The 27,398-nt window shown below is 36.8% G+C and overlaps 2 protein-coding genes and 1 long non-coding RNA gene across 10 annotated transcripts in view; 1 reads left to right on the top strand and 2 right to left on the bottom strand.

Annotated features, from left to right (window-relative positions):
• Positions 1-21,953, bottom strand: part of LOC139982959 (uncharacterized) — an 83,661-nt gene extending 61,708 nt beyond the window's left edge. For all 5 annotated transcript variants that reach the window (XM_071996183.1, XM_071996184.1, XM_071996186.1 and 2 more), the window contains exons 1-4: positions 21,914-21,953; positions 10,693-10,788; positions 10,396-10,528; positions 7,441-7,512 (exon numbers count right to left, since the gene is read on the bottom strand). In XM_071996183.1, coding sequence (XP_071852284.1) covers positions 7,441-7,512; positions 10,396-10,528; positions 10,693-10,788; positions 21,914-21,938 — 326 coding nt within the window. In that variant the 5' untranslated portion in view covers positions 21,939-21,953. The remainder of the gene's footprint in view (positions 1-7,440; positions 7,513-10,395; positions 10,529-10,692; positions 10,789-21,913) is intronic.
• Positions 1-27,398, top strand: part of LOC139982960 (uncharacterized) — a 499,934-nt gene that overhangs the window by 333,604 nt on the left and 138,932 nt on the right. The window contains exons 1-2 of one of the 3 annotated variants that reach the window (XM_071996189.1): positions 24,138-24,359; positions 24,706-25,490. The exons of 1 other annotated variant lie outside the window; for it this stretch is intronic. The gene's annotated coding sequence lies outside the window, so the exon portion shown is untranslated. Of the gene's footprint in view, positions 1-24,137; positions 24,360-24,705; positions 25,491-27,398 lie in introns of those variants that run through there. One more of the 3 variants, XM_071996190.1, reaches the window with a different exon arrangement.
• Positions 17,133-21,467, bottom strand: LOC139982971 (uncharacterized). Of its 2 annotated transcripts, none has more exons than XR_011798452.1 (3): positions 20,277-21,467; positions 19,267-19,485; positions 17,133-17,344 (listed from the first exon to the last, which is right to left on the bottom strand). It is a non-coding gene; the product is annotated as an uncharacterized lncRNA (long non-coding RNA). The 2 variants fall into 2 exon arrangements; XR_011798453.1 differs by having other exon boundaries at positions 19,267-19,482.

Below are 27,398 nucleotides of genomic sequence, written 5' to 3'. Positions count from 1 at the left end.
GAAATTAGTATGCTTATTCCTCAACCGAGTTCTTACCACTTGCTGTTACTTAGTACGTCAAAAATTGTTTGAGATCCACACCACCTAAAAATCTGAAACTTTGTTAACAGGTTATCTCACCATGTACAGCTTACATAAAGTTCACACTTTGAACAATTAGAAGAATGTATTCGGTATCTACCACCTTAGTAAATTCTTCACTGTTATTGCTTTGGGAGGGGCCAAAGGTCATATGAGATAACCAATGGTCTAAACCTGAAAACTTTGTGAATGAGCTAACTCAAAGAATAAAGCTACATAGAATGTCAAATTTGTTCCTCTGATTGAATACTTGCCATCTATAATGTTAACTTTTTTTGAGGTCAAATGTCATTTGAGGTCAATTTTAGTTAAATTCTGAAGACATATCTCACTAAGTACAGCTTGCATGAAGTTAATGCTCAGTATGAAGACACTCTTAGTAAATACTCAGCTGATAGTGTGTTGGGAGAAGTCAAGGTCATTTGAGGTCACTAGCAGGGTTTTCGTTAGTAGCCGGGACCCGGGGCAAATGACTCGCTTACTGAACGTACAGGACCCGGCTACTTTGCAACGCTCAGTAAAAAAAAATTTAAATTAAAAAAAAAAAATTAAATTAAAAAAAAAAATTAGACGAAAAAAATCGAGAGAAATAAATACTATATAAATACTAAATTCTATCACAGACCTAGTTGGGTATTTTTTGGCAGTAAAATCCTACTCACTTTGTAGGTACCGTAGACCTATTATCATTTTCTTATGATGGCACTTCATTTAATGCAGCAAGTTCGTCACACCCTTGCTAAGTTCGGTTCAGTGGCATAGCTACCTCCCTAGGCTCCATGACCCGAGTGTTAATAAAAAAATTCAGGAGAAAAAAAGAAAAATAGGACAGAAGAAAGGGGTGATTGGGAGGGGGCAATATCATTGACCAAACAACTGTATATTGCACCATTTTGCATCTAGAGACTTTTTAAATTGCAATTTTCCGGCAAAGGGGAGGGGGGGGGGGTTAGACCCCTCCCCCATGTCCGCGTACAGACAGTCCCGCCTACTTTTCAACTTGACCCATCTACTTCATTTCTCAACAAAAACCCTGACTAGTGGTCAACAACTGACAACTTTTCTAGCTGAAGAAGTGAAGTTTTGGTAAATTTCAAATTTGATAGGAATTAAGCATTTGTCTTCTATTTTTTTGGCTGTTTCGGTCAAGGTCACTCAAGGTCAGTTAATTTCAGTCTGAAAAACTTCTTAAACATGGTACCTCACCATGCACATGGCAATATTAGCCCTAGACAAGAAGAACAACATGAACAGATCTTTTACTTGACATGTGGATTCCTACACACATCATAATATTAAAAACCTTTGAAAACATGATAACTCAGGGTTGTCCACACCATATCTTTGAGTACACATTTAGTTCTCCTTTGCTAATAGTTGCAAGAGATTTTTTTTCATTTCACTGTGGATCCCATGTACTCAGTAGAACTCTCCCCTCCAATGCCCTACAATAACAATAGGCAAAGGAATCACTAAGCCCCGTGGCTTTCTGTTTGCATGTCAATTACACCTGATCTTTGAGGACAAAAGTCTGATATTACGCTACTTTGACTTAAGTTACTGATATATTCATTTTCACATTTTGTAACAAATTTTTCTTTCAGGCAAATGGATACCATTATGAAGTTATTGGTGGCATCCACAATCCAGACAAGAATGTAAAGATACAAAACTTTGGTTAGCAAACAAGCACATCAAAATAGGGGAAACCAGGCATCAGATGAGCATTGAGGTAAAGGTGACTACTATGTATGTTGTTTTTGGTTCCTTGCTTTAGCAAAAGGAACCTATGCAGTCAGGTTGGCGTGTGTGGGTGTGCGTGTGTGTGTCTGTGTGTGTGTGCATCTGTGACGCTTGCTTGGGTACGCTCTATCTCAATAAGGGAAAGTTGGATTGAGGCCAAACTTGGACTATAGATCCGCCATATGGAGAAGGTGTGCCCTATTGTTTTTGGTGCCCACAAAGGTCACCAAAGGTCAGTTATGGTCAAAAAACCGGAAATATTAAACCTGCAATAACTCCCAGTGCCAATGTGTGACAAGATTGATATTTTGGGACAAGTTGTGAACTGGTTAGGGGAGCATTTTCAAACTTAACGGTCATGTGATCCGAGGTCACCAAAGGTCAATTAATGATAAAAAACTAGTATTTTTGTGATAACTTGAAAACAAAATGTCCGTTAGGGTTGGGAGTTGCTTCAATGTTATCCTTTTGTTGACCCGCATCTGGGTGACCCTTGACCTCAATTTGACCTCTGGTGACCTTTACATGTTTTTGGGGATTTTTACAGTTTTGATGCTATTTTCAGATGTCAAAGGTACCTTCTGATCATAAATGTCATCAGGTTGACCCCGTGTGACCTTTATATGCGAGGTTATATGGGGTCAAAGTTTTTCGGTCGGAGTTAGGATGGTTGTACAGACTTGTCGTTTTTGTTTTTTGGAATCAGGAGATTAAACTACACCTGAAACCAAGGTCAAAAGGTCAAAGGTCACATTAGAAAAAAATGTGCTTATTTTGGGAGGAAACGAGCAAAAAAGAAAATGTTTGGTTTTGATGCTAGATTTGGATCTCAAAGGTACCTTCCATTCAAAAATGTCAATTGGTTGACACCCGTGTGACCTTCGTGTGCGAAGTTATACGAGGTCAAAGTTAATTTTCAGACATTTAATGCAATAACTCCCAGTTCCAAGGTGTGACATGGTTGATTTTTTTGGACAAGTTGCAAATGGTATAGGGGAATATTTTCAAACTTAACGGTCATGTGATACGAGGTCACCAAAGGTCAATTAATGTTAAAAAACTAGTATTTTGGGGATAGCAAATGGGCAAAGAAAAAAATGTTTGAATTTGTATAGTTTGATGCTCTAATTTAGGTCTCATCAATCAAAAATGTCAATAAGTTGACCCAAGGTGACCTTTGTATGTTAAGTTATATGAGGTCAAAGTTAATTTTCAGACATTTAGTGTAATAACTCCCAGTACCAAGGTGTTACACAGTTGATATTTTGAGACAAGTTGCAAATGGTATAGGGGAGTATTTTCAAACTTAATGGTCATGTGATCCGAGGTCACCAAAGGTCAATTAATGATAAAAAAGTAGTATTTTTGCGATAACTTGAAAACAAATTGTCCGTTAGGGTTGGGAGTTGCTTCAATGTAATCCAATTGTCGACCCGCATCTGGGTGACCCTTGACCTCAATTTGACCTCTGGTGACCTTTTCGTGTTTTGTGGATTTTTACAGTTTCGATGCTATTTTCAGATGTTAAAGGTACCTTCTGATCATAAATGTCAATGGGTTGACCCCCGTGTGACCTTCGTGTGCGAAGTTATATGAGGTCAAAGTTAATTTTCAGACATTTAATGCAATAACTCCCAGTTCCAAGGTGTGACAAGCTTGATATTTTTGGAGTAGTTGCAAATGGTATAGGGGAATATTTTCCAACGTAACGGTCATGTGATACGAGGTCACCAAAGGTCAATTAATGATAAAAAAACTAGTATTTTTGTGATAACTTGAGAACAAATTGTCTGTTAGGGTTGGGAGTTGCTTCAATGTAATCCATTTGTCGACCCGCATCTGGGTGACCCCTGACCTCAATTTGACCTCTGGTGACCTTTTCGTGTTTTGTGGAATTTTACAGTTTCGATGCTATTTTCAGATGTTAAAGGTACCTTCTGATCATAAATGTCAATGGGTTGACCCCCGTGTGACCTTCGTGTGCGAAGTTATATGAGGTCAAAGTTAATTTTCAGACATTTAATGCAATAACTCCCAGTGCCAAGGTGTTACAAGGTTGATTTTTTTGGACAAGTTGCAAATGGTATAGGGGAATATTTTCAAACTTAATGGTCATGTGATCCAACGTCACCAAAGGTCAGCTAATGTTAGAAAAAGTAGTATTTTTTTTTGGGGGGGGGGGAGAAAATGGGCAAAGAAAAAATGTTTGAATTTTTACAGTCATGCTCTATTTAGGTCTCACCGATCAAAAATGTCAATTGGTTGACCTCCGGGTGACCTTTGTGTGTGAAGTTATGTATACAAGTTCAAAGTTAATTTTTTGACATTTAATGCAATTAAATCTCAATGCCAAGGTGTGAAATGGTTGATATTTTGGGACAAGTTGTGAATGGGGTGGTGGAACATTATAAAACTTAAAGGTCATGTCATCTGAGGTCACCAATGTTATCATATCTGTTGACACGCTTGTAGGTCTCTTATATTTCTTACATTTCCGACGCCATATTTAGATCTCAAAAGTGTCTTTTGATCAAAAATCTGATCACATTTTGTGATCACAAAAGTGTTGTCTATAGTGTTGGTTACTTTATGGGAACATGTAGGACCACAATTACTTGGACTATTTGAGCCCAATCTTGCTTGATAATATTATGTGTATTGTCATATACCCCAAGCAAGGAACCACAGTGCCCTTGGGCTCTTGTTATAGAAGAATTTCTGCCGAGCAGTTATTCATCTCATTCCTCCATATTGTATATTCAGGTTGCAATGACCTATGCATTAAGACATTGGAAGTGTGTATGGAAAGTCCTTGTCTACACATAACAGATAACTTTGTGTTGTGCACACAGAATCGCTCTCTTACAGTATGTGAATTTTCAAATAATTGTTATCTAATCACTCTCATAGGGAGGATTAGGTACAATATTGTAGTTCCTTTGCCAGTTGGACCATTAACAGTATTACGCAACAGTTGCCATGGTAGTGGTTAGTTTTCCCAATAGGGGTCATTCATTGTGGGGTATTGCATGGTCACCGGAAGTGTTTGACTGAGGGAGGGGTAAAAGTTGTCTGTGTGGGGTGTCCAATTTTATGTCAAACAGTCCTCTTAAATGGCTGTGTTGATTTTCTTAAAACTTGGTATGAAGGTGTTTTAGGGTTAAAGTCTATGTCTAGCAGACCCCCCAAAAACATAGGTCAAATGTCACATCAAATTAAATTCAATGTTTTAATTCAATATTACTCCAAGGGGACACATTACGTTCAAATGGAATCTTCACTTGTATAATGGGAACAACATGTAGGCTACTAATACAGGCAGACATGTGACCTCTGTCATAGTATTAATCAGATTGTAGAGGACAGCAGAGTGATAGCACTGCAAGCATATGACAGTATAGTCCTGCTAACTTATATCAAAAAAAAAAACATTTGCAGTCTTTGTTCATTTGTTTTTTTACTATCAATGCAACAGATAAAAAATAAATAAAATGGTTAGACTGTCAGTGTAGAATAAAGTTTTATTTCTCTCTTTTTTTCTGAAGATGACACAGAAATGCTCACACTGAGTCTGTTTGGTCTGGCCATTGCGTTCAAGAGGAAAACCATTGCAAGGAAACTTTGATGGGATGATGGCACAGAACTTACTGTGCCTATTGTTGCTAGGGATGATCCTAGATCACAGAGGATGAAAAAAATGTGTATAGCACTGATTAAAAGAAGCGTATTGAGTTTGGTGAAGGTCAAAGGTCATTTGGGGACAACAGGGAGGTTAATTGTTTTGTAGGGTATATGTGTTCATCTTTAGGAAGTGGCAACACTGGAACAGCCACATGGTCTTCTACTCTGCAAATCCTAAAATGCTTGTTTTAAGTGTGTGTGAAATAAAAACGGGGGGGGGGGGGGGTGGGAGGGTTGGGTAAGGTTACAGTGACTTCTCTTATTATTGTACTTTTTTGGTATAAAATTATTAGTAGGGGTATCAGTATGCCCATTAGAGCAATCTGAGGGTCTGAATAGTACATCCTTCAGAACTGCATTGTAAGCCACTTATTGTTGTTATTAATGATGTAATTTCTTATTGCTAAATGACACTCCGAGCAGTAGGGGGTGTATCGGTACGGACTTCAGAACTGCATTCTTAGCCACCTAATGGTGTTATTATGTTATTTCAGAACTAATGGTGTAACTTCTTGGTGCTAAATGACACTCCAACCATTAGCGGGGCGTTTTGGTACACCTCTCAGAACCGTTTTGCAAGCCACTAAATTTTGTCACTTCTTGGTGCTAAATGACACTCCAACCATTAGCGGGGCGTATTGGTACGCCCCTTAGAACTGTATTGCAAGCCACTTAATTTTGTTACTTCTTGGTGCTAAATGACACTCCAACCAGAAGCGGGGCGTATTGGTACGCCCCTTAATGGTGTTACTTCTTTGTGCTAAATGACACTCCAACCAGTAGCGGGGCGTATTGGTACGCCCCTTAGAACTGTATTGCAAGCCACTAAATTTTGTAACTTCTTGTTGCTAAATGACACTCCAACCAATAGTGGGGCGTATTGATACGCCCCTCAGAACTGTATTGTAAGTCACTAAATGTTGTTACTTCTTGGTGCTAAATGACACTCCAATCAGTAGCGGGGCGTTTTGGTACGCCCCTTAGAACTGTATTGTAAGCCACTAAATGTTGGTACTTCTTGGAACTAAATGACACTCCAACCATTAGCGGGGCGTATTGGTACGCCCCTTAGAACTGTATTGCAAGCCACTAAATTTTGTTACTTCTTTGTGCTAAATGACACTCCAACCAGAAGCGGGGCGTATTGGTACGCCCCTTAATGGTGTTACTTCTTTGTGCTAAATGACACTCCAACCAGTAGCGGGGCGTATTGGTACGCCCCTTAGAACTGTATTGCAAGCCACTAAATTTTGTAACTTCTTGTTGCTAAATGACACTCCAACCAGTAGTGGGGCGTATTGGTACGCCCCTCAGAACTGTATTGCAAGCCACTAAATGTTGTTACTTCTTGGTGCTAAATGACACTCCAACCAGTAGCGGGGCGTATTGGTACGCCCCTCAGAACTGTATTGTAAGCCATTAATGGTGTTTCTTCTTGGTGCTAAATGACACTCCCTTGCAGTTGTGGGGTGTATTTGTTTCACTGATTCACTTTTGTACAGGGACAAGAGGTATTTTTCTTCCTTTTAATTCATGTAAGAAATTAACGTACTAAATTTCAGTTTATGGTCATGTAGATAAAATATAACATGAAATACATAAGTTGGTACAAACAAAGAATAATTTTCTCATTGTGTTATTTTTTGTCTCAAATTTATGTATCTGCAGTATGATTACAATGCATTTGCCTTTTTAACTCCCATTTTGAAGGTTTAAAGACAATGACAGTCATAGCGTAGATTTTTCCCTTATATATACCATATTTTTATACCCGGATGCAAACGTCATTAAAAGCAATATCATTTCTGGTAAATTTATCAATGTTGAACAGAAAGTTTTTTTTTTCTTGGATAAAAGTCAGGTTTAAATAGTTCCTAGAAACCCTAAATGTTTCCTAGCCTCTTAATAATAAATTGAAAATATATGTAAACTTACAAATACTGTAAGGAAATCATATCAGAAAATAATGGTTCAGGGAGAGCCGTCAAGTTGTTTTTATTAAGTAACCTGAAAAGAAGCTGAGATTCATTAATTATTAAGTATGCTGGATGAAAGTCACGACATGTGTAAATATGTATTTAATAACACGTGTTGACCCACAATGATGATATTTTTGACATGCTTACATAATTTTACTCCCAAATGAGCTTGCAATTAACACAGTTTAATGAAGTGAATTACATATCTACGATATAAATGTTCATAAAGGGGGAACAACAGTAGGTGATTTCACTAGCTCCGGCCTTGCATATTACTTTGTTTACTAAACCTGAGACAGTATTTAATTATTCCTTTAAAACGACAACGCATCCTCATGATCAAAATAATTCTTTAGTTCGATAGTGTTCAATGAGAGTACACTTTAAGTGATCATATTTGGCTAAAAATGCTCATTACATCACAACGATTTCATTTCAACGAAAAGACACACAAATTTACAACGTTTGGATCATTTGGATGTTCTCGAGACTAGAAAAGGTGTTATTTGGAGAGACCACAAGCTATTTGCTGACAGATCCATGAAAGGAATTTTCAACCAAATTATGAACTAAAATGATGGGTTTTTAACAAAGTTAGGATGATATTACTTTTTATGGTACGAATATTAATGGATATATGAGAATGTGTTAGCGGTGCAAACTCCTCCCCCACCCCCCCCCCCGAAAATTAAAAGAAAAGCAGGGTTACCTTTATCCTGAAAATAATAATATACAAGAAGTCTAACGAATCTCATGGGTTAGTTTACAATAAACAAAAGCTATGTATATAAGAAATATATATTGTAGGCTGTATATATTGTTGTATAAAAACATAACATATACGATAAATCTTAATTTTCTATAAATACATAAAATCATGTTAACTCAAATGTACGAGAATACGTTACTTAATAAGATTTAGTAGGGAGGATTAACAAAATGGTAAGATTACTTTGAAGTGGAAAAATAGGACAGTATATTTTTTAAGCTCCTATTAAGTTTCCGTATTTATTATTTTAACACAGTGGATAATGTCGCTGTGTCGGGTGAGACTGCAATTTGTCTCACAAAAAAAGTATAAAAAATAACAAAGAATACGATAAACCTGTACTTTAAGGCTTGTAGGCACCCCTACCATCCATGAACAAGAAAGCGTTTCTTATATACACTCATGTCGGGGATGTCCAGGTATACAGTTGACTAGTTAGACAAATTCTTGATAGTGCAAACAGCGTGGTAGCCCAGATTAGCTGCGCTAACGGTGGTGTTACACGAAAAAAATCGGGCAACATGATGCTAACAACAGAAAATCAATAGGCCTATTAATGTCACAAAACAAATAACATAAACCCTCTCACAGAATTGTCGGGCAAACATTTGAAAAAGATTCGGGCAAGCTACTGCATATTTATATATACAAATTTTTTTTTTTCTCTTCTTAGGCTGCCAGAATTTTTTCAGGACTTTTGCCCGAATTTCTTGTCCTCGGGAAATTTGGGCGGGCAGCCTTCCCGGTACATGGAGTTTGAAACTTTTTGGACAATGAGTACTAAGTTGTAAAAGTTCCTTAGCTAACTACAGCCAATGAAATCAATGAAATGTTCGCAAATTGTTGTCGAACATATGCAGATGGGTGCATTGCACTAAACAAATGTTTGACTTTAGTTTTTATGCTTGTCCAGGAACAATGGCAATAATTTCTAAAACAGGTTCGCAAATATGTTTACATTTAACTCCGGTCGCAAATTATGTTTAAGACGAGTTTTGTCCTGGGTAAATACTTTACATGACAGACCTGTAGGATATTTGGAAAATAATGCTGGCGTGATAGCTTGTGGTATGTGGGATAAGGGGGTAGTTACCCCAATAATCATTGCTGAAAGACAAAAAAGAACTTTCAGTGATTCCGTTTTCTAACATTTCGTTATTTGAAATTCACTTTGAGGGAACATGTTAATGAGGTTGCAGCACCCACAGGTGCATGTGAGTGGAGTAGCGCGTTGCATTTCATCAATTTTAATGTTGCCCTCTCCGTTTCCCCAGTCGATTCAGGAGAAAATGAAACAAACCTTTCACAATCTGACAGACCCCCTACAAGATAACCGGCTTCAATGACCCCAGTGCTGGCAACTCCCCGCCTTGTAAACGCTTAGGCTTTTTCCTAAATTAGAATGGACAATTTGAATCCCCTCCCCATAAAAACACACACTTGTCGTTATAAACACTTAAGGACTAGCCCAAGTCTATGTTCCTCTTTTTAAATGCACATTTTGTGCTTTGAATGTCCCCTGACAAAGTTATGCTAATCCTGATAATTGCTCCAATTTCCTGAGTGTCTATTGGCGAAGAAAATTTATATATAAACCATATCAATATAGAAAATTTTAAGAGTAAAATATACATTTAACTGACTTGGTCCAAAAATATATCCATATTCTTCAATCCGGCCTGGGTCATGCCAAGATTGCACATGTATTGTGTTTGATTTTTTTCTTGGTCTTCAGCTATTACGTTTCATTAGGCTTAGTAGACTTGCTGGTCACGACACACAAAAATACACAACTTAATAATACTTTTGTATTGTACTCCGTCAACGGAGATGGTTGAGTATGATATTTTTAACTTTGAACACAACTGTGGGTTCGTTTAGTTTCTTCGTTTTCCGAGAACTCGTATAGAACGATTAAGATATTGCCCTAAAGGAAGGCATAACCGTCTGAATTGATAATGTTCCCATGTAACATTGCATTCATTTATACCGTAAGTTATCACGTCTTCCTGACAATATGTATGTTAGAATGTTAAGGTAAAAATCACGGAAACAGGGATCATACTGTCCATTCGCATTACTAACCATACAGAAAACTATGATACAGTTGCAAATCATTCAGGAGTTTTAAGACAGACTCACAATTTATTTGTTTCCGGGGGGAAATTCGAAGGCGGCAGAGTTAATCCAAGTGATGAGCAGTCAACTACAAAGACGAGGATAGCTTCTTCCTCTTTAAAGTAGCAATTGCAAATCCCTTGGTCTCCACATGCATCTAGAAAATGATAAATAGGTTGGATGAGATACTGTGCTTACACAACAGAACAATTTGCACCACTGCAATTACTTAAAGTAGAGCTAGAAAGTAAACTACACATGTTAAAGGTGACTAAATATTTCATTTGCAGTACTAAACAGTATTTTGTGGACGTTGCTTACCTTGCCCGTTCGCTAACAAAGCTACACGTGAATAAAAAATGACACACAACCAAGTCAACGTAGTCACCCTGCTCGCAAGCATTTTCCTGTTCTTATCTGCGAGAAAATCAGTAACATGTTAGACACACATCTCCAAGAAAACGCAAAGGTGCTAAATTGTGAAGATGCTGTTTCTGCAACTTCGCTACAGTTGAGATGCTGACATTCATATGCGAGGGTAACTTAACAAGTTTTCAATATATCAACAATTTTCCAACTGTAAAGTATAATGAGCATCATGCAAAAGTTAAGCAAAAGGATGAAAATTTTCGTCAGCAAATTGGCTAATTATGCAACAATATGCCAGGCCTATAAACGTTCTTAAAATTCCGCATGCATTTCCCGACGACTAATACACCAACTAGCAATAGTAACTCGCTAATATTGTACGTACGTTCCTCTGTGTTATTCTACACGTAATGTAGCCGTACAGAAGATGATGTGATTTGAAAGGTGTGCTGTGCATGCATATTTGTTGTAAGAACAACATTGTTAAATTATTATCATCGATTACAATTTGAAACGCATTTCCATAGATTTTGCATATTTTAATTAGCAAAACCTGGAAACTGGCATAGCAACAGAAAGATAATTGCAAACAAATGCTTCATTTCTACCCTTTTCTTAAACTACGACATATAAAATACTATAATTCTGCCTTCCTTCAGGAAACTGATATATATATATATATATATATATATATATATATATATATATATATATATATATATATATATATATATATATATATATATATATAATATTAACCATAGAGATTACAAATGAAAACATATTTATTACATTCAAACTACTCGAATTCCAATAGAGAAACCTTATAGCGAATCCTCACAATATTATACTTTTGTTGTAAAACGATTGCGTGTCAGGAATTCTTCTTCTTTTCTGTTATTAATATTAATACGAATATTAATCTGCCCAAAACTGAATTAGTCCGCCAACTTCACGACTTTTTCTTCACGGAGAGTTTTCTTCAGACACAGATACATAACAGTAAAATGATTGACTTATTTGTGTTCTTCCTTTATACATGCACTGTAACACAGCTCAAGAGATCACTATATTATGTAAAGTGTGAAAGTGATACAAACCGTCAACAAGTTCTTATAAACAGGATATTGAGTGTTTTAGCAGCTATTGTATGCAGCCAAGAGGGTTCTTAATCGTATGCACTTCAATATTCAACTTTCTTTTTCGTTTCCATTTTGAAAAGTCTGTTAGGCTATTAATTTACAATGGAATAGCTGGTGAATAATTAACTTAAACTTATTTTAAAAGATAATAGCAATATTTTAAACAACCAAGAGGGTTCAAAAGTCTCTTAGGCTGTTGATTTTATTTAATTTTTAATGTTCAAGTCAGTTTCCCTGAAATAATGCAATCATATGTGTCACTTAAAATATTTTTGTTGCGTTTCACTCATCGTTCAGTTATCTTCCCACGGTTGTTCGCACGTAAGGTGACGTATAATGATGAAATGAAACTATACATTAAACAACCCTTATTTTGAAATGATATCCGTATATACTTTCAAGTATGGAAGTTTTGTTGAACTTTCGTGGGACACTTCTACTACATTTGACACAGGGGGTTCAACTTATAAGCTGTCCAAAAGTACATTACAACTTAATTAAACTGTTATACTTAAACTATTATACTGTTATACTAAAACTGAAACTGTGAAACTGTTTGCACCCTCACATAACGACATAAAAATTTCCTGAATAACTTTGGTTCACCACCTTTTAAACGTTATATCTACAACTATGAAGCAACTTTGGACAAATGGTCTAGAATAAGTAACACTTTTTTACATTTTCAGAAAATGACCGCTCGTGACGTCCACTGACCTTCATATGTAAAATATTGATCGCATGTAGGAAAACATAACTCACACAAACCAATCACGACATTTTAGTCCTATCGACCATTGCATTAGCTGTGGCCTACGTTTCATCATAACTGAAAAAATACAGAACGCCCTGTTTTTGGGCCCTCAATGACGACAATAAAATATTCCTCACAGATTTGGTTCACCACCACTCAAACTTTTTATCAACAACCTATTCAGCAAATTTTGACAAAAGCTCAGCAGGAGTGACATGTCTTACGTTTTCAGAGAATGGCCCTTAAAGGAATTAAAATTGACGAAACGACAGTTGGTCAAACACGGTGGCAAAAAGTGATAGAAAGTCGGCAAAATTGCGCGATAGCTATACCACGGCTGAAAGCGTTCAGCTATCTATCGTGATAAGTTAACCATTTACGTCAAGATATTATTATAATCACTGATAAATTAAGACCTTTCAAACCTCAGCAAGTTTACACCAACCATTACACACAGTGTTAGCAAAATCGAATAACCTTAACTGACTTGCTATTTCATTTTCTAGTTCCCTTTGCATGTCTTCCATAAAATATTACTACTTTTGTTTAATACCATTTGGTTTTAGAGCATTATCTTTTCTAATATTGGTATTGCAGTTAAATTGTTAATTAGTTAATGAAATTTAATTGGAAAGCAGAATATATAAAGGTTATTCAATAATTATTTGCGATGCCACTTTCATTGCTACAATGTAAATAGTTAGAAAGAAAGCTTGCCGATAAAATTGCAAGACTCGCCTACGATAAATTATTGCTGAACAAAAAGCTACGTCAAGTTCTCACACGGAATAAACGTCACACGGAATAAACTTATCTTTGAATGACTCCATTCAAATGACAAATTAAGGTAAGTTATTTATTCTCTTATTGGTGCCGATAATTCTGGGGATAAAATTTGATCCTCCCTTCCCGTGAACTTAACCTCTAAAGTATATCTTTGACATTTTCGGTGCAATTGCTGGTGTGACTTACCCTTTTTTGTATAATGATTGCTCGTTTTGTTTACCAGGATGTATACTTTCCCTATAAATACTTTTCTGCATTGCACAACTTCGCTATTTCCTTCATAGTAATAGGAAAACATTATGGAGACAAGTTTACAAGTTTCGTTGATCTTGTTTAAAATTTGAACTCGTGCAGATATAAAAAGACCCATTGCTACTTTGAGTTTAAAAGATTCAATGTGGTATGCAACACAAGTCGAAAAACACATAACAAACTTATTTTGCGAGAATAACGTCTCGGATCTTGCAAAACTTTAGCAAAAGGAAGAACATTTTCGTCAGCAAATTGGCTAATTATGCAACGATAAGCCAGGACTATAAACGTTCTTACTATTACATATGCATTTAACGACGACTAATACACCAACTGACATTAGTAACACACTAATATTGTACGTACGTTCCTCTATACTATCCTGCACGCAATATAGCCGTACAGTAGATATGTGATTTGAAAGGTGTGCTGTGCATTCATATTTGTTGGAAGAACAACATTAATTTGTTATCATGATTACAACTTTGAAAAAAACTTTTCCATAGATTTTGCATATTTTAATTAGTAAAACCTCGAAAAATGGCATAGCTACAGAAAGATAATTGCAAACAAATGCTTTTCTTGAACTACGACACATAAAATACTATAATTCTGCCTACATGTTATACATATTAACTATACAGATTTAAAACGAAAACATATGTTTTACCTTTAAACTACTGGTATCCCTACAGAAAAACCTTACAGCGAATCCTCACAATATTATACTTTTGATGCAAAACGATTGCGTGTCAGGAACTCTTCTTCTTTTCTGTTATTAATATTAATATTAATACGAATATTAATCTTGCCCAAAACTGAATTAGTCCGTCAACTTCACGCCTTTTTCTTCACGGGGAGTATGCTTCAGACAGAGATACATAACAGTAAAATGGTTGAGTTATTTGTGTTCTTCCTTTATATATGCACTGTAACACAGCCCAAAGAGATCACTCTGTTAGGTAAAGTGTGAAAGTGATACAAACCACCCACTAGTTCTTATAAACAGGATATTGAGTGTTTTTAAGCAGCTATTGTATGCAGTAAAGAGGGTTCTTAATCATATGCAATTAAATACTTAACTTTTATTCTCGTTTCCATTTTGCAAAGTCTGCTAGGCTATTAATTTACAATAGAGTACCTGGTGAATAATTACCTAAAACTTGCATAATTTTAGAAGATAATAGCAATATTTTATCCAACCAAGAGGGTTCCTAATCATATGCACTTAAATACTCAACTTTCTTTTACGTTTCCATTTTGAAAAATCTCTTAGGCTGTTAATTTTATTTAATTTTTAATGTTCAAGTCAGTCTACCTGAAATAATACAAACATCTGTTTCACTTCAAATATCTTTGTTGCGTTTCACTCATCGTTCAGTTATCTTCCCTCGGTTGTTCGTTCGTAAGGTGACGTATAAATGATGAAATGAAACTATACATTAAACAACCCTTATTATTATATGGTGATATCCGAATATACTTTCAATTATAGAAAGTTCTGTTGAACTTTCGTGGGACACTTCCACTACCTTTGACACAGGGATGTTAACCCATAAGCTGTCCAAGAACACATTACAACTTAAAATGTTATACAGAACGCTCTGTTTAGTACCCTCGCATAACGCCATAAAAATTTCCTGAATAACTTTGGTTCACCACCTTTCAAACGTTATATCTACAACTATTCAGCAAGTTTGGACGAAAGGTCAAGAAGAAGTAGCACCTATTTACATTTTCAGAAAATGACCATTCGTGATCTCCAATGACCTTTATTTTAAAAAGTATGTTAAAATTTGAAATTATATAAAAAGACCCTTTGCTACTTTGAATTTGAAAGATTCAATGTGGTATGCAACACAACTCGAAAAAAAAAATCAATATGTTTTACATAATTCAAACTAAAAAGACAAAACTGGTAAGATTTAGATCTAACAAAAGAATGGTATGTCTAGCTGCATGCAATACACAAAGCTGGTGTACAACCACTGACAATGGGTTGACTCCCCTAACCCCCGTCACCTTTTTGTTACTCTGACGTGACGTCCAAAATCTCTCTCCCATATACAATTTTCAAAAGTCTTTAGAGGAGTGAATAAAATATATTTTCTTATCAATACCTTCTCATGACAATATAACAGCAGCATAACATCCTGATATATATCGTCATATCCATACATTTTAGTGGAAGTGTATGTCACTTTGCTGTGAATTCAGTTTCTCGTACGATTCTCGAATGTTTTCACATGCGAAGTTTCCTTAATGTTAGCGAGTTCTTGGATACTGAGTGGTGGTGTACTAGGTTCATCAGTATGCAACGATCTGGATTTCTATGCAGTTATGTAGGTATGTACGACTTAGATTCTGTGTCCGATGTGACTTGGGCTTTATATATTATTTTATTGAAATCTAGTGGATACACAGAATCCACACAATTAACCCAACCAAAACAAGGTAGCTCCTGCAAAGGTTGCTTTAAGACAAGCACTAAGACATACTGATAAAACAGTAGGAAGGCCCGTGACTACCTTGCTTGGAAAAATAAAGTCGCAATTTAAGGACGTGAATATTAACAATTTTGAGGAAGCAATACACCTTGCGCAAGATCGTAATACGTGGCGGAGGTTAATCACTGAGCAGATCGGATAGATGAAACTCAACATACTACTACTAAACAAGGTAGCTTACGCCGAGCGCACAAAAGAGAACCCGCACTAGGAAAAACATCTGGTTCATTCAGTATGGACGTAAAAAACAAATGTAGGAGGTACTTTCCTCAAGTTAATAACAAAGTTCTTCCCTCGAGACCAAAAGCTCCAAAAATATTTAACATAAACGCCGTGAAAGTCAGCTACAGCTACACGAATAATATGAAGTCAATCATTCAATCCCATAATAAGGACAGTATCACTGAAAACTTAAATTGGTTCACCGACTAACATAACGTTAGTCCATCTGGTGCCTCTCCCGACTAACATAGCCTTAGTCAGTTGCTATACCGACTAATTTATTCCTTAGTCAGTTGGATTTCTTAGTCGGTCATCTTAGTCCGTCAGCTTAGTCGATCAACAATTTCTTAGTCGGTAAATGTATATTAGTCAGTTACATTAGTTGGTGACATTAGTCGGTCTTTACCGACTAATTTATATGAGCCACCGTCTAGTTTATAGCAGGTTTTACATTAGTCAGGATGGTGCCTCTCCCGACTAACCTTTCTTAGTCGGTATCGACTGACTAGTTGCACTGAATAGAATCACTGAAAGAATTAAACCCGACTAGTTTCACTGACTAGCATCACTGAAAGAATAGAGAGCAGAAGAAACACAAATAATGTGTACGTTGGCAGTATTTATTTCTGATAAAACTTCTGATGTCTACAAAAGGCTGACTTTCGACAGATAGAGAAGAAATCACTGTAAATAAAATCTGAAAATCTGATTTTTTTCTAACAAAGTTAAGACAAGTTAATGGATCAAACATGAATCGCAAAAGTATAGCACTGCACAATAATGCAAAGTAGAATCTTGGGCAAGGGTTCCTCATGACTTTCGTTTTAAAGTGGTACCCCAAATCGACACCAGTTAAGTCTTCACGAACAAAGAGTGTTTCTCTTAACTACAAATGGCCTCCCACTTGTCTTCAGGAAGCCAAAATCTGCACCATTATTGACCTGTGAACAGAAAATATGATATACGTGTAAGCACAGATACAGATATAGCACATGATAACTCACATTATCATAAACATACATTTACATTAAAATTTTATAACATATTGGGAGGTATACATTTAAATCTAGGTCCCTCAAATTATAAGCCAGGAATAGCAGCTTTACCAAATTATTATTAGCTTTGCACAGCATAACACCAAGTTATTTCTCAAAGCTTAATAATTATGTTAATCATGTTAATAATGATCCCAATAGACCGGGATCCAAGAGGGTTTGGTTAGCTGGGAAGGTAACCAATTGCCTTGTACATCACAATGTTCACAGTGCATTCCTGTATATGAAACCAGACGACTGGCAAACCGACTGTGGTGGGTGTGGCTGGGAGAGCAATTTTAAAGTCACCTGATAGCTAACCTAGATCAGTTTTCATGGTAACACATCAAAGTAAGTACAATATGTCAGGTATGGCCCCAAGAGCAACAAATGGCCATCGCCAGTAATAATTGGCGGTGGGGTACCCCTGCCAGTGATCTATAATTGACCCCTCAAGGCTGACCTAGGTCAGCTCATGAGGTAACCACTTGAAACCTACTGGAAAATGTTGGTTAGGGCTTCAGATACAACTGATGGGCATTGCCAGTAATTTTTTTTTGGTGGGGTACCCCTGCCAGTAGACCCCCAAAATGCCCATCCCCCATTGACCTAGATGAGCTCATGATGTAACCAGTTGCAAACTACTGGAAAATGGTATCACTTCATATGTAAGGGATGGGAATTTCCAGTAATTTATATTGGGGGGGGGGGGGGGTACCCCTGCCAGTAGACCCCCAAATTGCCCATTCCCTCATTGACCTAGGTCAGCTCATGAGATAACCAGTTGAAAAATTACTGGAAAATGATAGGTATCACTTCATATGTAAGGGATGGGCATTTCCAGTCATTTACATTGGTGGGGTAACCCTGCCAGTAGACCCCCAAAATGCCCATCCCCATTGACCTAGATTAGCTCATGAGGTAACCAGTTGAAAACTACTGTAAAATGATTGGCAGGACTCTATATATGTAAGGGATGGGCATTTCCAGTAATTTATATTAGTGGGGTACCCCTGCCAGTAGACCCCCAATCCCCCCCCCCTCATTGATCTAGGTCAGCTCATGATTTAACCAGTTGAAAACTACTGGAAAATTATTGACAGGATTCTATATGTAAGGGATGGGCGGACTCTGGCAGTGGTGGCCCACCAATAAAAAATACTGGAAATGCCCATCCTTACATATGAAGTGATACCTATCATTTTCCTGTAGGTTTCAACTGGTCAAATCATGAGCTCACCTAGGTCAATGAGGGGATGGGCATATTGAGGGTCTACTGTCAGCGGTACCCCACCAATAAAAATTACTGGCAATGCCCATCCCTTGTATCTGAAGTCCTAACCAACATTTACCAGTAGGTTTCAAGTGGTTACCTCATGAGCTGACCTAGGTCAGCCGTGAGGGGTCAATTATAGATCACTGGCAGGGGTACCCCACCACCAATAATTACTGGCGATGGCCATTTGTTGCTCTTGGGGCCATACCTGACACATTGTTCTTACTTTGATGTGATTACCATGAAAGCTGCTCTAGGTTAGCTATTAGGTGACTTTAACATTGCTCTCCCAGCCACATCCACCACAGTCGGTTTGCCAATCGTCAGGTTTCATATAGAGGAATGCATTGTGAACATTGTGATGTACCAGGCAATTGGTTACCTTCCCACCTAACCAAACCCTCTTGGACTCCCGCTCTACAGATCAGTGAAAATTTGACCAAACTAATGAAGCTTGCACGTAAATGATAAACTAGACTGTTTTTTTTTTAAAACAGGTTATGAAAAGTATCTTAAATATCATTAAACAGTTGGGTACAATAGTTAAACTCACTCTTCCATCTTTTTTCTCTATGGTACTTGTTCCTTTGCTTTTTGGACTCTTGGATAAACTTTTTGTTCTGCGAAGGGTACCAATATATCATCTTAAAACATGTCTTTAAGCCATATATAACACAATTCTCCTCTTCTGTTGTTGCCTCCACACTGGTGTCGTACTGTACATCACAGGAAAGCTCACCCTTGACTTAGATATTTGGCTTTTCAATTCCTGCTGGAAAAAAAGAAACAGCAAAGTATTCATCATTTGAAAAAAATAAATAAAGTCGTCACCACAAAGTTATGTGAGATTTGCTTCCACTATAGTCTCAAAAAACAATCCCAAAGTTTGAAGCAGACTGTATAAAGCTGAAAATTTGAACGAGAGTGTCATCACCATTGCAACCAGAATCAAATGCCCAGAATACAGAGATAATAAAACATGGGCTAAATCTTTGTTTGTTTTTATGATCTTTAAAAATATAAAATTTTAGAAACAGAAATGCACTGAGCCAACTTATTTATAGGCCTAATCGTTTTTAGTTGTTATTTTGCTTGCTCACATAACAAGCCTGTTTAGACCTAGGCTAGAGGAGAATCAGTACTTTGTTACACTAAGTTTGTCTTCGGTCGTTTTGATTTAGTCTTACTAGTAGTACTAAGGTATATAATGGACCGGCGAAGACTAGAGAATACCCAGAGTTTTAGCAACTGCGTTAAACTGTATCATCTGATCTATTATTTACGCCAATGAGTTTCATTCAATCTAGGATCAAAAAGAGAAAACTAATTAATCTTAACCTTTAAATTTTGCGACTAAACAGATATGTTTGAATTACAAATAAATGTCAAAAAACATCATAATCTAAGAATCGATGCATATACATAAACAGAATAATTTGAATTCGCGCAAGTGAACCCTGCACTACATTGGACAGAAAAAAAAACGTGCAATTAGACCAAACTAAACATACTAAATTTTCCGTTACTTTTACATAAAATATCAATAAAAATACAACAACTTACTCTTTTGGCAGTATACTAAAAGCACATGTTATAATAACTTCAGACTATCAAGCTTTCCTGAGAAAAAACGGTTAATACTTCTTACAGTAAGCAAGTCGACCGTGAAGGAATGTCGCAATTGTTTCCTAGGCGTGACCGGAAATTAAATACTAAAAAATGATAAATGAAAAGGTTAAATAGAACTGAAGCGTGCATCCTGACTGCTCGCAACATATAATACCGTTGACTAGCCAACATAATTTGTTAAGACTACTGTGACTGTACGTTTGAAGGTCTAGCCTTGCTTATTCAATATCACAAAGCCTACCCATTTAGATTCACATGGGAAATTACAGGAAATCTTTACCAAATGAGTGTAGACTTCAAATCAACTATTGAGCCTTATAGTTCCAGCATTTGTTTGGGAATAAATTAGAAGATTATGTGCCACTGTTCAATCTAGCCCAATACACACATAACACATTGTTAATTGGTGTTTAGAATGCACACTTTAGTATTGAGAATGCACTGCAGTACCCAGTAGAAGCCTATAGGCTACTCACTGTCATTGCACTTGTATATTGCGAAACGCCAACGTGACAACGGTAGCGTTACACTAACCATAATACAGTACTAGTGCCAGTGGCCTAACAATTAACTTTAATTTTACCTTCAAGTTAAAGGAATAACAGGTAAGCCGATGATGCAGTTAATACCTCCATTCTTCTAAAGACCTTCTTGGGTGATTTACGGTTGAAAGTTCTTAGAGTGATCGTATGAAACTATGCCAAGCCCAGCAAGCTGCCGTTGCCTCTCGGTTTCCAAATTGAAGTGAATCGAATTGAGTTAAAATACATTAGTCTGTCGACACCGACTAAGCTACGATTATGGCGTAAATCGGGTGTCCGTTTCGTTCTTAGTCCATGGGTTAAAATACCTTAGTCCGTCGCCACCGACTAAGCTGCGATTATATTTTCCTTAGTCAGTGTAAACTAACTAAGAAGCAGCGATGAAACGAAGATTTTTGCTAGTCCGTGTGCATTGACTAACGTTACAGACTTATTTAACGTTAGTCCGTAGCAATATTGACTAGTTTATTTTTTCAGTGTATAAACAGAGCTCATTTTAAAGTGCTGCCATACCAACAAACCGCCCGACAGTGATATGAAGAAATAACATGTTAAGGTCACGTACACGAATGTTTACATCCAGTTGTCTGATGATCATGATATACATATATATATATATATATATATATATATATATATATATATATATATATATATTATGCTTACGAGAAGGGCTCCTTTAAAAGTAACAAACGGTCCATCGTTACACTAAAACTGGTAGCGTATCTGTAGGCGCAACTGTTAAGTAAATATGTTCAGATCGTCATACATACTGCTATAGGACCACCATTGCTTTAAATAACAGAGATGGTGTTTGCAAAACGACCCTTTAAGCATGTAATATAAATAAATGACAGTGCTTAGACTGTTTGCATAATTCACAGACTTTTAGGTCAAAAAACAAACCTCAAAGGGAAACAAACTTTTTATGGCCTCAAATAACAAATTTAAAATACATTTTCGAGGAAATGTGCCGTCAATGTGATTTTTATATGAAATGAATATGACACGTCTGCGTTGAATTATTACCTTTTATGCAATAGCGGATAAACATTTAAAACTGGGCCATACTATCTGAATCCTTAAATGAGCATGTCAGAATATCCTCAATGGATATAGAATTATTAATAACACTCATTATGCGTCCATTTACCATGAACATCTAGATACCAAGGTTAAAAGTCTGCCGAAAGTCACCGTTTAATCCCAAAATACAACGAGTCAATCCTTTTCTTGTATTTTCTTTCGGAGAATGAACAATGGTATTTAACTTTCAATCACTCACTTACATTCGTTATATATATACGATCAGGTTTAGTGGGAATAGGAATATTTCAGATACTGGTATATCATATAATAACCTACCTATAAGTGGACATTGGTATCATTATGAAGTTTTATTAGCACTTAACTTTTGACAAAGTCACAATGACAAAGTCGCATACGCTTTTATCAAGATTTCGAAGGGTGTTGTACTGCTATTCTTGTTCGATCCTCTTTTATGAACTATTGCTACATTATATATCGACCATAAAGTGTAACCAAACTCTTTTTATGACATGTTTACACTTATTGTCACCATTCAGCAACTGCGAATATAAAGTTCAGTAATATTTAACCATAGGTTGTAAAGTAGACAAGCTTTGGTAATAAAGAGATTTTACCTTGATAGAGTCGCATACGCATTTTCAAAATTTGGAAGGGTGTTGTTAAGTGCTATTCTTGTTTGATTCTTTTTGTATTAAATATTGCTACTATAATAATAAGATATCGACCATAAAGTGTAAACTGTGTTTTGTGTTTATGACATGCTCTTACCTTCATTGTCTTCATTCAGCAACTCTGAATTTAAATTTCAGTAATATTAACCATGGGTTGTAAAGTAGGCAAGCCTTAGTAATAAAGGGATTTTACTGTCACAGTGACAGAGTCGCATATACGCATTTCAAAATTTGGAAGGGTGTTGTTAAGTGATATTTTTGTTTCATTTTCTGTTATCAAATATTGCTACTATAATCATTATTTATCGACCATAAAGTGTAAACTTTGATTTGTGTTTATGACATGTTCTAACATTTTATTGTCTTCTTTCAGCAACTGGGAATATTAAGTTCAGTAATATTTAACCAAGGGTTGTAAAGTATATAGATCAGAGTGAGTCCACATCGTACCGTTTGTTTATGATAAGCTATCCTGACAATTGCTCAATTCTAACATGAGAAACACAAATGTATAGAGTGACAAACAATTGCCTCTTTTGTAACGTTTATATGCTAACCCTTTAATGTTCCAGGTTATGATGAAAATGGCCTCGTCGTTTAGAATTATGTTATATCCTCCATATGAAATCATACAGTTTTACGTAACATGTTCTGTTTTATTGTTTCCCTTTGGTAGGCCGAACAGTCGAATTATTGTGTACATTATGTAGAACGTTCTCATGCAGTTATACTAGCATCATTTATTCATTGAGATATGGACACACATCATTCTTTTTGCGTGTATCCAAGAAACTTGGGTAATATTGAAACAAGTTTATTCTAAACATGTCAGCGGTAGATGGTTACTTAAAGGATACGGGTTTCAAAGAACAACTACACATGTAGCTTAATAAAAATAATGCAGTCTGAGAATGAAAATAATACATATAATCGTGCCATCATCTATTGTTCGTTTCATCAATTGCACCAAACAAAACACATATTTAGCAACTTGTTATTTGTGTCGAACGCCACGGTCATTGACTGTCATTGCCATGGGATGCAGATGCGTGGGAGAGCCTTGGTAGAAAGACAAGTCCAAGGCATAGAGTATGCACCGCTTTTGCACCAACTTACATGTCAAACTTGGTACCAACTAACCTGCAATTTCTTTGGGAATTAACAGGTATAAAAACCTTTCTTCTACAAAGCAGAGAGTCAAAGGACCTTAAGGAACCCGGTATATTACCCTGTTCTATTCGATTTGCTCCAAAGTGAACTTTAGACTTCATTATCATGCACAAATTTCTACAAACACTGTCACGAGTATGCTTGACGCAAGTCTAGCGACTATCGTGCAGCTGTATAAATTTACTCATGAATATTCATTTGTTGTCTGTTTTGCTCACGAAGTTCAAATTAGTAACATACGACATTCTAGTATATGCTTTGTTTAATTCACCGATTGCTCGACGGGCATCAATGGAATTTGTGCAAGTCTTTGTTTAGATTAATTTGCATAAAATGCAGGGAAAAGGTTGGTATGAATAGGCCGGGTAAGCAGGTCAGGGCGTGGTATTCGTGTTTGGTACAGTATACTTGGTGCAAGGGTGCTGGGTGCACCACAGCAGTTACTTGTGGCAATATAGTATATGTAGGGGCAACTTCAGTTCCCCGCTGGTGAATTCGTAGCAATATATATATATATATATATCTTGTCATATATCGTAAAGGACGTACCGAAACGTGTAAAAGCCGGAAACTGACCGAATTCCGTAAGTGTCTCATTTTCTTATGTATACTAAGTCAAACCTCACTATGCAGTAGAGGGAACGCAACTAGTTAGTCATATTCTTGTTTCTTATTTGAGTGTAGCGAGGCCGGAATATGCTAGAGATTGGAAAGCACATATAAAATATATTTATGAGAAGTTTGTTAGTATCGAATGTCTGTATAGGGAGGGCATATTGTAAATAGGTGATAAGTGTTAATAAGGTGTAAAATCATGGGATCATACAGCGAGATCAATGCATGTTTGATATGTTTCATATTGCCGGTGTAACGTCTAATTTGTGTGAAATATTTGTTTATACAATGCGTACATTTTACGTTGTGTTTCAGGGTTTTTGCCCCTGGTTACGAGGAGTAAATAAAACTCATAGAAAAGACACACGCCATCCGCCTCGAGTTATTACGTTGTCCAGCGAATAGTTCTACCTTACCCGTGACAAACACATCTTTGGAATGTGGTCTGATGTTGCAGCTAAAATGGGCAATATCAATTTCATTGATATTAACAAATAACCTAATAAAACAAACTGAAAGCAACTTCAATTTTGACAATATCATTAGAGGTGCTACTCGTTTTTTTTAGAAATATAATTTAGTTCTGACTCCACGTGCTCGGATCATTAAATTTCAATATGCAGTATCATGGATTTTCGGATATTTCAGAATGCACGGTGTGTAATAAACATATGGGCCATACTGTGTACGCAGTAACCAGGTTTATATCTGCAACAACACTTACAGTCACCAAGTTTGATAAACTGGACCAAATTTGGGTGCATTTATGATTCTTTCAGGTGTTATTGGTATTCCAGATCACAGTCTATTTGGTCAAGCTTGCCCTACCTGCCCCAATATCATCCAGAGAAAGTACAGCCGGACGGGCTTATTCGTCTCTGGTTCTGAAGAGTGAAGAAATAACTTTTGTTTAGCTCAGCTGATTCCTCCCGAATTGATTTTCGAGACTTACCCAATGTATTCCTGAACTGTTTTGAACATTTCTCATTGATATTGTACGTCACTCTTATACAACTGTCAAGTTTCTAAGAATAAAAGAAGTGTTTTCTTTCCCAAAAGCTCGCTCACCGGGATTTGTAACCCACAGGCTCAATGTAACAGTAAGTACGATAGTCTAAAAGAAATCTTATTGAAATGCTATCTAGTTACATTTTTCACCTCCAGAGCATATTCAGTCTAGTTAAATGTTGTGCATAGTTTGTTACATTGTGTTTAAAGACAGTTATAGGGAAAGAAATGTGGAGAGGGGGACACATAATATGATAAAACATTCACATTTGTTGCTTGGAAAAGAGCAACAATGTGAATTACCTTAGTATCCATTGGTGCCAAGCACACTGAAAACTTAAATTGGTCCACCGACTAACATAACGTTAGTCCATCTGGTGCCTCTACCGACTAACATAGCCTTAGTCAGTTGCTATACCGATTAATTTATTCCTTAGTCAGTTGGATTTCTTAGTCGGTCATATTAGTCCGTCAGCTTAGTCGATCAGCAATATCTTAGTCGGTAAATGTATATTAGTCAGTTACATTAGTTGGTGACATTAGTCGGTCTCTACCGACTAATTTATATGAGCCATCGACTAGTGTATAGCAGGTTTTACATTAGTCAGGGTGGTGCCTCTCCCGACTAACCTTTCTTAGTCGGTATCGACTGACTAGTTGCACTGACTAGAATCACTGAAAGAATCAAACCCGACTAGTTTCACTGACTAGAACCACTGAAAGAAAAGAGAGCAGAAGAAACACAAAAAATGTGTACGCTGGCAATATTTATTTCTGATAAAACTTCTGATGTCTACAATTCATTTTATTCCAACAAAGTTTAGACAAGTTAATGGATCAAGCGATTTAAACATGAATCGCAAAAGTGTAGTACTGCACAATAATGCAAAGTTGAATCTTGGGCAAGAGTTCCTCACGACTTTCGTTTTAAAGTGGTACCCTAAATCGACACCAGTTAAGTCTTCACGAACAAAGAGTCTTTCTCTTATCTACAAATGGCTTCCCACTCGTTTTCAGGAAGCCAAAAATCTGCACCATTATTGACCTGTGAACAGAAAATTTGTTATACGTGTAAGCACAGATACAGATAGAACACATGATAACTCACATTAGCATAAACAAACATAAATTTACATTGAAATTTTATAACATATTGGGAGCTATTCATTTAAATCTAGGTCCCTCAAATTATAAGCCAGGAATAGCAGCTTTACCAAATAATTATTAGCTTTGCACAGAATCATCGCCAGTAACTATTGGTGGTGGGGTACCCCTGCCAATGATCAGTGATTGAAATCTCACGGCTGACCTAGGTCAGCTCATGAGGTAACCACTTGAAACCCACTGGAAAATGTTGGTTAGGACTTCAGATACAAGGGATGGGCGTTGCCAGTAATTTTTATTGGTGGGGTACCCCTGCCAGTAGACCCCCAAAATGCCCATCCCCCATTGACCTAGATGAGCTCATGATGTAACCAGTTGAAAACTACTGGAAAATGACAGGTATCACTTCATATGTAAGGGATGGGCATTTCCAGTCATTTATATTGGTGGGGTACCACTGCCAGTAGACCCCCAAAATGCCCCTTCCCTCATTGATCTAGGTCAGCTCATGATTTAACCAATTGAACCCTACTGGAAAATGATAGGTATCACATCATATGTAAGGGATGGGCATTTCTAGTAATTTATATTGATGGGCCAGCACTGCCTGAGTCCGCCCCCCCCCCCCCTTATTAAACTAGGTGAGCTTTTGGTGTGACCAATTTAAAACTACTGGAAAAGAAACCAAGTTTCAGGTCATAGGTCAATCAGGGGATGGGCATTTTTGGGGTTTGGGGTTTTTGGGGGCAGGGCTACCGTACCCCGCCACCAATAATTACTGGCAATGGCCATTTGTTGCTCTTGGGGACATACCTGACACATTGTACTTACTTTGATGTGGTTACCATGAAAGTTGATCTAGGTTAGCTATCAGGTGACTTTAAAATTACTCTCCC

The sequence above is a fragment of the Apostichopus japonicus genome, chromosome 16 (assembly GCF_037975245.1).
Source record: "Apostichopus japonicus isolate 1M-3 chromosome 16, ASM3797524v1, whole genome shotgun sequence".
Classification (NCBI taxonomy): Eukaryota; Metazoa; Echinodermata; class Holothuroidea; order Aspidochirotida; family Stichopodidae; genus Apostichopus; species Apostichopus japonicus.
Note: the sequence above shows the minus strand (reverse complement) of the source record. Positions and strands in the feature narration are given on the sequence as shown.